Source organism: Indicator indicator, chromosome 24, assembly GCF_027791375.1.
Source record: "Indicator indicator isolate 239-I01 chromosome 24, UM_Iind_1.1, whole genome shotgun sequence".
Classification (NCBI taxonomy): Eukaryota; Metazoa; Chordata; class Aves; order Piciformes; family Indicatoridae; genus Indicator; species Indicator indicator.
In genome coordinates, this window is record NC_072033.1 from 200,010 (window position 1) to 212,188 (window position 12,179).

Here is a 12,179-nt window from a genome sequence, read left to right on the forward strand (position 1 = left end):
ACAGATTCAGGAGGGGCAGGTCCTACCTGACCAACCTGATCTCCTTCTATGACCAGGTGAGCACCTGGTGGATGTGGGGCAGGCTGTGGATGTAGTCTGCCTGGACTTCAGCAAGGCCTTTGACACTGTCCCCCATGGCAAACTCCTGGCCAAGCTGTCAGCCCCTGGCCTGGACAGGAGCAATCTGTGCTGGGTTAGGAACTGGCTGGAGGGCTGTGCCCAGAGAGTGGTGGTGAGTGGTGCCACTACCAGCTGGCAGCCAGTCACTAATGGTGTCCCCCAGGGATCAGTGCTGGGCCCCATCCTGTTCAATATCTTTACTGATGATCTAGACAAGGGGATTGAGTCCATCATCAGTAAGTTTGCAGATAACACCAAGCTGGGGGCAGGAGTGGATCTGTTAGAGAGTAGGAGGGCTTTGCAGAGGGACCTTGCCAGGCTGGACAGAGTCCAGGGCATGAGATTGAACACATCTAAGTGTTGGGTTCTACACTTCAGCCACAACAACCCCATGCAGTGCTACAGGCTGGGAACAGAGTGGCTGGAGAGCAACCAGGCAGAGAGGGACCTGGGGGTACTGGTGGACAGCAGCTGAACATGAGCCAGCAGTGTGCCCAGGTGGCCAAGAAGGCCAATGGCATCCTGGCCTGCATCAGGAACAGTGTGGCCAGCAGGAGCAGGGAAATCATTCTGCCCCGTGCTCAGCACTGGTTAGACCACACCTTGAGTCCTGTGTCCAGTTCTGGGCTCCTCAATTTAAGAAAGATGTTGAAATGCTGGAACGTGTCCAGAGAAGGGCAACAAGGCTGGGGAGGGGTCTGGAGCACAGTCCTGTGAGGAGAGGCTGAGGGAGCTGGGGGTGTTTAGCCTGGAGGAGAGGAGGCTCAGGGGAGACCTCATTGCTGTCTGCAACTACCTGAAGGGAGGCTGTAGCCAGGTGGAGAGTGGTCTCTTCTCCCAGGCAACCAGCACCAGAACAAGGGGACACAGTCTCAAGTTGTGCCAGGGGAGATATAGGCTGGGTGTTAGGAAGAAATTCTTCCCAGAAAGAGAGATTGGCCATTGGAATGTGCTGCCCAGGGAGGTGGTGGAGTCACTGTCCCTGGAAGTGTTTAAAATAAGACTGAATGAGGCACTTAGTGCCATGGTTTAGTTGATTAGATGGTGTTAGTTGATAGGTTGGACTTGATGATCTTGAAGGTCTTTTCCAACCTGGTTGATTCTGTGAGAGCTGGGGAGGGACTTTGGACAAGGGCTAGGAGTGACAGGATGAGGGACAATGGCTTTGAGCTGGGAGAGGAGAGATCGAGACTGGAAATGAAGAAGAAATTCTTGAGAGTGAAGATGGGGAGAGACTGGAACAGGTTGCCAAGAGAGGCTGTGGATGCATCCTGCCAGGTTGGATGAGGCCTTCAGCAACCTGGTCTGGTGGGAGGTGTCCCTGCCCATGGCAGAAGCTTGGACTGGTTGGTCTTGCAGGTCCCTTCCAACTCAAGTCATTCTGTGAATTGGTGTCATGGAGCTCTGCTCCCATCTGCTTCTTGGAGTACTGCAGATGGTTGTGGAGCAGGTGGAGCGGGTCCGTGCTGAGCAAGCTGATATACCAGCAGACACTTCCTCAGCCATGACTGTGCCAACAGGGCTGAGACTGGGAGCCCAGGTTGCCATTTCTGACACTGCAGTGCTGCCATCATCAACTCTGAGCCCTCTGGGGAATGTGGGCAGGTGGCAGAAGGCATGTGCAGTGAGATGTCTCTTCTGGTGCTTTAGGAATGGCTCCTGCTGCTGTGCCCTTGCTGGGGAGCAGCTGGAGGTGGTGTGGGGCAAGCCCCCAAGGCCCCAGACAGGAGTGGGATTCAAGGGTAGCCCTGGACCTGTCATTGTTAATAAAAATAACTTGGGTTGGACAGGGTCCCTTTCCTTCAGCCTCCAACACAGGGTTGAAAAGAAGGGCGGAGGGCTAGGCCTCAAGGGATGTGAGTTGGAACTGGGGCACACATAGGTTTCATCTCTCGTCAACTGCGTGCTTGAGTGTACTGCTGGGACTGGGGTCACTTCAGTGGCAGCATCTCTCCCACGCAGGAGGTGGAAGCCTTGCTGTGGTTTGCACCCCCTCCTGTTTACTTAAAGTAGCCAGACAGCATCATGGAGGAATGGCTGTGCTGAGCCTTCTCTGCTCTCAGGTGGCCAGCTTTCTGGGGGAGGTGTGTCGTGCTGAAGGCTGATGTACCAAGGGTGAGGCTTACACAGCCCGGTGCCTCCTGCCTCAAACCCCTCCTGCTGCTGTGCTTGCAGACCAGCCTGCAGCACTCCCCACACTGCTCTTCCACTGAACCCTAGGCTGGACCATTGTAGGTGTTGGCAAGGGACCTGGGACTAGAGGAGCTCCTCTGGGTGGCAGAGGATCAGCAGCAGGCCATGCATGTCCTTTGGGTCACTTTACACCCTAGGGGCCACCAGGGGCTTTGTCTTATCAGCCACAAGAGGACAGGAAGAGCTTGCAATGGAGGTAGTCTCATCAACCAGCCACTCATAGAATCATAGAATTGTTAGGGTTGGAAGGGACTTCAAGGATCATCCAGTTCCAACCCCTCTGCCATGGGCAGGGACACCTCACACTAGAGCAGGTTGCTCACAGCTACATCCAGTCTGGCCTTACAAACCTCCAGGGATGAGGCTTCTACCACCTCCATGGGCAACCTGTTCCAGTGTCTCACCACCCTCATGGCATAAAACTTCTTCCTAACATCCAATCTGAATCTACCCACTTCTAGTTTTGCTCCATCCCCACCAGTCCTATCACTACCTGACATCCTAAAAAGTCCCTTCCCAGCTTTCTTGTAGCCCCCTTCAGATACTAGAAGGCCACAAGAAGGTCTCCTTGGAGCCTTCTCTTCTCAGACTGGATAGCCCCAACTCTTTCAGTCTGTCCTCATAGGAGAGGAGCTCCATCCCTCTGCTCATCCTCATGGCCCTTCCCTGGACACCTTCCAGCACCTCCAGATCCCTCTTGTAATAGAGACTCCAGAACTGGATGCAGTACTCCAGGTGGGGTCTCACCAGAGCGGAGTAGAGGGGAAGAATCACCTCCCTTGACCTGCTGGCTGTGCTTCTCATGATGCAGCCCAGGATGTGATTGGCTTTCTGGGCTGCAAGTGCACACTTCTGGCTCATGTTGAGCTTCTCATCCACCAGCACTTCAAGACCCTTTCTTCAGGGCTGTCCTCAAGCCAGTCCCTGCCCAGCCTATATTGGTGCTTGGGATTGCCCCTACCCAGATGCAGGATCTTGCACTTGGTCTTGTTGAACTTTATGAGGTTGTCATGGGCCCAGCTCTCCAGCCTGTCAAGGTCTCTCTGGATGGATCCCTTCCCTCCAGCTGTCTGCCACACCACACAGCTTGGTGTCGTCAGCAAACTTGCTGAGGGTGTACTCAATGCCTCTCTCCATGTCACCAACAAAGATGTTGAACAAGACTGGTCCCAGCACTGATCCTTGAGGGACTCCACTTGTCACTGGCCTCCACTGGGACATGGACCCATTGACACTCCCTATGTTTACAATTCAATCAGTATTGGCTCCCAGTGGGGACTGGCTGATCCAGAGGTACCCTTCTGCCCCACAGCACATGACACCTGTCAGCAGGCACTCACTTGGGCAGGTTGCCCTCGCTGTCAATCTCCTGAGGTGGCATTAACAATAGGGTGCATCTCCCAGGAGCAGATCCTCCCTGCTATTGAGGGTGAGCTTAGCCTGTGCCCCCACCAGGCGCCAGCACTCCTGTGCCCATGCCAGCCCTCAGCAGCAGTTATCAGAGCATCAGCAGATGATGCTCGCTGGCCCTGTGCCACTTGTCCCAGATTGGTGAGTGGCATGAGCTGACATCAGGGCTGGGCTGGGGAGGGGTGACCTCCCCTTGTTTGTGTCAGGGAGCTGCTGATTCGGCTCAGTCCCATCTCAAACCCTTCCCCTCATCTTTCCCTGAGCTCATCAGATTGCTGAATGGCCCCAAGCAATACTTTGATCTGCAGCAGGACTGTCTGGCCCAGAGGCAGCAACTCTGTAGGACTCAGACAACCTGTTTTCCTCAAACCTGTGGCCCAGACTAACGCAGCTGTCCCATCCCTGCAGCTCAGACTGGGTGGAGCTGGTGGAGCCCTGCTCACAGCAGCGGATGTATGTCAACCTGAGCACGGGCGAGTGCGGCTGGGAGCCCCCTGCCAACCTGCGGGTGCGCCAGGCCGACCAGCGGCAGTGGTGGGAGCTCTTCGATCAGAACAACAACCGCTTCTACTACTACAATGCCATCACACAGCAGACAGTGTGGCACCGGCCCCAGGGCTGTGACATCGTGCCCTTGGCACAGCTTCAAGCCATGAAGCACAGCTCCCAGCCTGACTGCCAGGGCCAGCAGCACCAGGGCAGCACCGGCAGCGATGGCATAAGCACCCCTGTCCAGATGGCCCTCCTGCAGGAGATGGAGAAGGGCAAAGGGGACTGCGCTGCAGAGAAGAGGAAGGGCCCTGGCAGGTAAGGAGAACTTTGGCCTTCTCTGGTTATATCGTAGAATCACAGAATGGTCTGGGAAGGGATCTCCAAAGCTCATCCAGTCCAACCCCTCTGCAGTCAGCAGGGACATCTCCACTAGACCAGGTTGCTCAGAGCCCTGTTGAGCCACACCTTGCATATATTCAGGCATGCACCAGGAGGCTTCAGTTGTCAATAAAGCTGCCTGGTAAATGGGCTGGAAAGCACCAAGAGGGTGCAGCACTGGGGCCAAGTCCTGCCAGGCCAGCGACTGTTGTGAGCCCTCCTCTTCCCAGGGCACTGCTGTCCGCTTGCACTTCTGTGCCACTGCCTGAACATCCCCAGTCTGGGCCAGGCGTTTTTGTATGGAGCACCACAGGAGCACCTATCAAAATGTGATCGTTGCTCCAGAGCCCTTGGTGATGAACAGGAGGGCTGGGGGTGGCAGCAATGAGTGTCACACAGTGCCGGAGCTCTGCCGGGCACAGAAGGTGATTCTTGCTGGCACAGCTGAGTTGTGCCAGGCACTGGGCTGCTGCAGGCTTTGGGGGAGCCCAGCTGCTCTGGCTCCTTCTTGGCTCAGCTGCTTGATTGTGCTGGCAGTCTTGGCCAGGGCACAAGGTGGGGCTGCAGGGACTGAGCTCCTAGGCACAGTCAAATCAAGCCCTAAATGAAAGAACCATAATGAGATGCTGTTTTGTTTGGCTAAGAGGTTTTCTTCCATTCAAACCAGTTCAACAACAGTGGAGAGGGGGGCACTGCCCAAGGCTGCCCTGCCTTCCCTCCTGCCTTGTCTGGCTATTATCCTGCCCTGGAGAATCTGATACCAACCAGGGAGGCCATGTAGTATGGGGAGTGGAGTCATGCTGAAGAGAATTGTTTCCCCCAAGGGCCAGAGCAGAGCTCAGGTGGGCCTAGCACTCCTGACAGCCTTGCCAGTGCTCCTTGTCCTAATTTCTGGGCAATGCAGTGACCTTGGATTTTGGACAGAGGTTGCATCTTTGTGTGCATGGTGCTGGCAAGGAGAAAAGGAAAAAGCCAAGGTGATTAAACCCTGTAGGATGGTGATTTATGTTCTGCAGTGCTTTAAAGTGAGGTTTGCAACTTGCCTGCTGCTCCCTGTGTGGTGCATTCACTTCAGATCTGTGTGACTAGGAGACCCTGGTGATGCACTTAAGGGTCTGAAGCCTTGCTGCTGCCTGCGATTCTGCCAGTGCCTCCTGGCCCATGAGCAGCCCTTCTGAGCTTCAGGCCTATCCAGAGGCTGATCCCTGCCACACCAGAAGAAACCCAAACAGTGAGAAATGCCTTAGCTGAACCCAAATAGATCCCTACTTCTTCCAGGCCCAATGGTAACTGCAGGTGAGCCACAGGCACATGGGATTTGCTGTGAGCAGACTGGCTGCCCCTCCTTGTCCCTCTGCCAGCACTGTGAGGCACGTGGGGTGGGCACTGACACCACATGTTTCCAGAGAAGCAAGTGCAAGAGTGTTGCACAGGGCATAAAATATCCTGAGCTCCATGGAATCCAGAAAATGTCCGACTCAGGCTCACAGGAGGGGAACGTGGCCTCCTCTGCCTGAGTCCAGGGAACAGCTGTGCCTCGAGGGATAAGCGATGCCAGCACTCCAGTCCTCTTGGTAGGGAAGGCCCCATGCAGGCCCCCTTGTATGGGAGGAAGGGGAACCATAAAACACAGACCAGGGTTTGCTTTACCTCTCCTTGCTGGCCAGGGTGGTGCTAGACAGCATCTTGGGCATCACTGCTGGTTCTCCTCCAAGGAAGGGGAGTGGGAAGGGCCCTTCTATTGCTCCATCCTGAAATGCAGAGTCTGCAACAACCTTGGTTGAAGAAAAGGTGAGAGTGGCAGCTTGCTTGGGAGCTAACAGGCTGCTTGGATGCACAAGGCTCCCCCATATCCCCACATCAGTGATCCATCAGCATTTGCCTGTGGAAGCTGCTTTCTGGGAAGCGGGAAAGCACTGGGAAGCACTGCTTCCTTGCATACCCAGGGCATGTCATCACTGCTGCATCTCTGCAATTCCCCTGCCTGGAGCTGATGCCTGAGAAGAGCTGTCTTGCCTTTTGCTAGCTCCTGAAATGGTGAGCAAAGAGCTGAGCCCAAAGCAAGTGTTCACAGGTGGCATCTGATGGTCTTGCTGGGATGTCTGTTGCAGCACAGCAAAAGAACACCCAGCTTGTCAGCTCTGTTGTCTGCATTGTTTTCCAAAGCCAAATAGAAGTGTCCTCTTCCTTCCCCCTGCAGGGATCCTGCTGTGTAAACAGAGAGCCAAGATGCTGCTTGCTGGTGGTAGCATTTGACATCTTTATGGGTACCTGCACGCAAGACAGTTTCACTTTTGTCTCTAATGCCAGCAAAAAATGCTTGTCTCCCTTTTCTTCACATCTGTCATCCTGTGATAGAGGAGAAGCCAGAAGGGACCAGCGTGGTGCCTAAGAGGGGCTTCCTGCCAGCACATGCTGCAGAGCACTGGGGGAAGGGGCTCGCTCTGGTTTTCAGCAATACTTTGTGGTTGAGGATTTTTTTTTCCTTTTAGCAGGCTCTTTTTCCCCCCCGCTTCCTCTCCTGTGCCTTCTATCAGCACTGCTACATCCGCTGTGCCTGCTGCCGTGTCTCAGCGCTACCAGACCCTCTGGACATGCTGCTGGGCCAGGCCTCCCTTTCCATGCCAACCCGACCCTCTCCTTCACTGCCCCACTGCTGCTGCTCCAGCTCTCCAAAGCACACCAGCTCAGAGCAAGCTGGAGCAAGGACAGCAGGCAGCACTCACCTTCAGCTCCAGGGCCCTCCCAAGAACTTGGGATCCAGGTAGCAATTAAGGTGGACTCTCTCCAGCGGAGAGGGGGAACAAATTATCCTTTGGCATGCTGGAAAGCTCTGCAAAGGATGGTTGTGTTTCCCTAGGGACCATGAGACCAGCCTGAGGCTGTGAGCAGCCCTATTGGGGCTTGGTGGGTGAGAAAGGGCTGAGTGTGGTGGAGTGCCTAAGCCTGAAGTTCCTGGGAGCAGAGCCTGGTCTGCAGCGTTTAGGCATGCCACTGCTCAGGGCAGCAAGTGAGCAGTGCTGTCCCCAACCATACTGTCTGTGTGGACCACCCCTTTTCCTCCTCCTCCTCTGGTTCTCCCAGGGTCAGGGACTTGTTTCAAAATGAGGTTCCCCTGCATCTGAAAGTCTTCCACATGGAAACCTTCTCTCCCAAGAAAAGGAGAGACATGAGCTTCTGTAGCCTGTTCCCCCCTCACTGACCTTTCCTGTGGCTCATCAATCTGGGCTTGGATGGAGAAGGACTGAGCATCATAGAATCATAGAATTGTTAGGGTTGGAAGGGATCTCAGGGATCATCCAGTTCCAACCCCCCTGCCATGGGCAGGGACACCTCACACTAGGTCAGGCTGCTCAGAGCCACATCCAGTCTGGCCTTAAAAACTTCCATGGATGAAGCTTCCACCACCTCCCTGGGCAACCTGTTCCAGTGTCTACCCATTTCTATTTTTTTTCTATTCCCCCCAGTCCTATCACTCCCTGACACCCTAAAAAGTCCCTCACCAGCTTCCTTGTAGGCCCCCTTAAGATACTGGAAGGCCAAAATAAGGTCTCTTCAGACTTGGTCTTACCATGCTAGCAGGGGGGTTAGAAGGGGACCTGAGATGTGAAGCCTGTGAGGGTGGCTGTGAGGGTTCCTCTGCCTCTTGAAGCCTGATTTGCCTCCTCATGGGTTTGTGTCTCCTGAGACCCCATGCAAGCAATGGCAATAAGAATTCTTCATCATCAGGGAAGAAACCCCACCGGGATTCCTGAGAGACCCTCATGTTGTCCTTCTGCCACTGCCCCTGGGTCTGGGCACACAAGCACAGGTGTCCTCAGAGCTTTGCTGAGGGCCCTGCAGGCTTGGGTTTAGGTGGGTCACCTCCATGGGGTGTCTATCCCTGCCTCCAGTGTGGTGGGAGCAGTGCTGCTGAAGCACAAATGTCCCTGCATAGCCACCTCTGACAGCCTTTTCTCCAGGGTTTTGGGAGGGAAGAGCGAACAATGGAGCTCAGGAGCCTGGGAAGAGTTGCCGGATATGCTGGGCCTGCTGGAGCTGGGCGCAGGCTGGGAAAGCCAGAGCTGGGCTGTGGTGTTTACATTGGAGCTGCTTGAAAGCATTCCTCAAAGGAAGCGTTTCAGGGGACTTGGCAGGGCTGAGTGAGGCTGCCTTGGGATGGGTTTCCACCACTGGTTTTGCTTTCTGTGAGGGCTTTCTCTGCTCAGAAGGATAAGGCCAAACCTTTTGCCATGCTGGGAAGTCAAGAAGTTCCTGTTCTCTGCTCAGTTTTCTCAGCATCCTGGAGATGGGGTTGAGAGAAGCTGTATCCGGATGTAGCCGCAAGAGGTTGTTCCTGGCTGTGGAAATGTTCCCTTCAGAAAAGCCTTCTCCCCTCTGCTGATGCCTCTTTTCTCTGATCTCCAGTGGTTGCAGGTGGTATGGTGTGTCCAAGATGAGACTGAAAGATTAAGTGAGACATGTTTAGAAATCTCACCTCTCCATCACATTAACTTAAAAACCTCCTGGTCAGGGGGAGTGTGGTGGCCATGTTCAGAGCAGCACAGCTCCCCTGTCTCCTCTGGCCCTGTGAGACCCCCCTAGATAATCCCATGCAAGGCTACCTGAAAGGTGGTTGTAGTGTGGTTGATTTTGGCTTCTTCTTCCAAGTAACAAATACAACACAAGTAGTGGCCCCAAGCTGCGCCAGGGGAGGTTTAAGTTGGATATTGGGAAGAATTTCTTTCTAGTGGTCAGACACTGGAACAGGCTGCCTAGGGAGGTGGTGGAGTCACATCCCTGGAGGTGCTCAACAAAAGAGTAGATGTGGCACTTTGAGATATGGTCTAGTGGTCATGGAGGTGTTGGGCAGAAGGTTGGACTTGATCTTAGAGGTCTTTATCAACATTTATGATTCTATGAGGCAGTCATGGCAGAAGGAACATGCTTAGATCCCACACCAGTCCTGAAGGCAAAGCTCCTGGGTGCAGCACCCTCTCCTTGAAGTAAAAGTGCCTGTGGGCACATAGCAAGCATTGGGGTGTCCTGGGAAGGCACCAGTACTCAGCAGGTATAGAGGAACCCCTGGCAAATGCTTGAGTACCTGGACCAGTGCTCATGTCCTGAATTGCAGCCCAGGAGGAGCAGTAACCTGGTGGCTTTGCTTCTGCTTCTGCACCTTTGCAGCCCACCCTGCTTGGCCATCATGTAAAAGGTCTCTGTGCTGCTGTCCCAGGAACTGCTGGGGTGCTGCTTATCTCTGCCAGCTCCAGGGCTTTGCAGCAGTTGGTGTGAACCAATCCTGGCTGGGCCTGGAGGAGAGGACCCAAGCACATGGGAGCAGCAGAGCACTTGTGCAGAGCTCCTCTGCTCACTGCCTCACCATGGCCATCTGTCTGACCTGTCCTGCTGTCCTGCCAGCTGCACTTGGGGCTTCTATGGGGCAGGTGCAGAGAGAGCCCCACACTGTCACTGAGCTCCTGCTATCCCTACCACCTTCCCTGCCTGGCAGAGCCCATGCTGTGGCCCCATCTGTCCTCCTGTCCCTGGCAGGGCACAGGGCTGCAACACCTTCCTCCTGCCCTGGTGAAGTGATCTGGGGCCACAAGCAGCTGTCATGCTTTGGAGTGCCAGTTACCCTCCAACTGGCACCAGGTCACAGGTAAGCAGTTTGTCCTCTGGGGCAGGCCATGAACACAGCCCCGCTTTTGTTTTCCACATCAAATCTCTCATTACTCATCTGAGGGCTGAAATCTCTGTCTCTTAATTGAGAGGGCCTTGCTCTTTATCTTGACTGAGTGGGGGTGGCTGTGGTTAGCTGAGGTCCCACAGGACCCTAAATTCATCACATCCCTTTGGACTGGGAGCCCTTCTCCTGAGCCTGGGCTGGTGGTGCTGCCCAGCACTGTACCCAAGCAGAGACAGGTCAGGACGTCCCCAGTGCTGCAGAGCTGTGATCTGGGACAGGTATTGATCAGGCAGGAGGTGCTGTGGCTGCCTGCTGGGCAAGTAGGGAGAGGCTTCTTACTGTGGCCCAGGGCTGAGTTCCTGACACTTTGAATTGGCAGCAGCTTGGTTAGCACCAGGGCAGTGGGCACTGCTGAACCTGCTGATGCCTGTGCAGGGGCAAAGTCTGGCTGTGCTGTGTTTGATGGAGGTGAGTCTGCCAAGCCCTCACCAAGCAGGGGGGTCACCTGCACCTGGAGCTGACTGGAGATGAAACATTGTGGGTCAGGGAGAGGAATAACTTCTGGAGGTGGCTCTCGTGACATGGTGTCCAGCACCTTCCGATGGGGTGCAGGGATGTTTTCCAACCCTGCTCTGCTTGAAGGACTCTTGAGGCAGGGGAACATGCTTGTAGCTCCTGTAGTCCTCAGCAGTGCAGGGCTGTGGCTGTCCTGCCCTGGGACTTAACAACTGGATAGTGCTGGTGCAGCTGCAGTGCTGCTCTGGCAGGAGAACTGGGTTAAAATTGCTCCCATACAATCACTCCTGACCTGCTTGTCCTTGGCACAGCTCTTTAGCAGTCTCAGTTCCCTGCCGCAAATTTGATGCTGGTACAGCCAAGCAGAGAGGTAGGTGGAGAAGTGTCAGAAATGCTCATTTAGAAACTTACCAAATATTGCTCCTCTGGTTCTTCCTGTTAGTCCAGGAGCTCTGCAGGGAAACACTGGGGCTTCAGTGCCTGTACTTGGGATCTTGGCTTGGATTGGGATCTTGGCTGCATGCAGGAGGGATGCACTGGTGAGAGGATCATTTGTTGTAGTCCTCAGGGAGGGGGATGCCTGGTGGGGTGCAGAGTTGCATGTCCTGCTACCCTATCCTGCTGTTACACTGGCTGTTGCCTATGCTTGCCTTTGCTTGGTGCTGCTGGCCATTTCTTCCTGCTCCAGGCGTGCCTCCAGGAAGCAGCATGCAGAGAATGAGCTGCTGCTGGCAGAAAAGGAGAGAGAGAGAGCTGGAGTTGTGCTCGATGACAGCTTGGGCAGGTGGGAGGAGAACAATCCCAAATCCCTTGGTGTTGCTCAAGCTCTTGGGACAGGGCTGAGGTCTGTCCTGGGCTGTGGTGGCAGGGGACAGTCTCCTCTCAGCAGTGGCACATTCATCTTGAGGTGGTGTCAGGAGCCCACTCAAAATAAAACTCCATCAGCAGAAAATGCTGGGAGAGGTCCCTGGAGCAAGGGGGACCCAGAATGGGAGGCAGAGGGCCGCAGTCCTTTCTTATGCCTCTCCACTCATCTGAGTAGCTGCAGGAGGCAGTCACATGTCTTCTGCGGGAAAGAGCCCTGCAAGGTCTCGCTGCAGCATGCTGTGGCCAGAGGCTGCAGGGGCCCTTTGGACCCTGGCTGGAAGCCAGCACAAAGCAGCACCTGCAGCAGGGCAGTGCCAGCTTGGCCTCGCCTCTCCTGCCACCACCGTGCCAACGTGGCAAACAGCCACACGGAGCCAGCCAGGGGCATGTTTTGCCAAAAGGATGGTGAGCAGTGCATGGGAAAGGGACACAACACCCCCTTAGGAGTGGAGGTGTTGGGACTGGATGTGGGATATTAGATGTGGGGTGGGTAACTGTGAGGGGAAGCAGGTGAGACAAGGCACCCACAGTGACA

The 12,179-nt window shown here is 54.9% G+C and overlaps 1 protein-coding gene across 1 annotated transcript in view; it reads left to right on the forward strand.

The window, feature by feature from the left end:
• The first annotated feature begins 3,532 nt into the window (after positions 1–3,532).
• LOC128975305 (rho GTPase-activating protein 39-like) overlaps positions 3,533–12,179 on the forward strand; it is a 30,589-nt gene continuing 21,942 nt past the window's right edge. The window contains exons 1-3 of the mRNA XM_054392135.1: positions 3,533–3,606; positions 3,769–3,864; positions 4,132–4,530. Of these exons, the coding sequence (XP_054248110.1) occupies positions 3,533–3,606; positions 3,769–3,864; positions 4,132–4,530 (569 nt within the window). The remainder of the gene's footprint in view (positions 3,607–3,768; positions 3,865–4,131; positions 4,531–12,179) is intronic.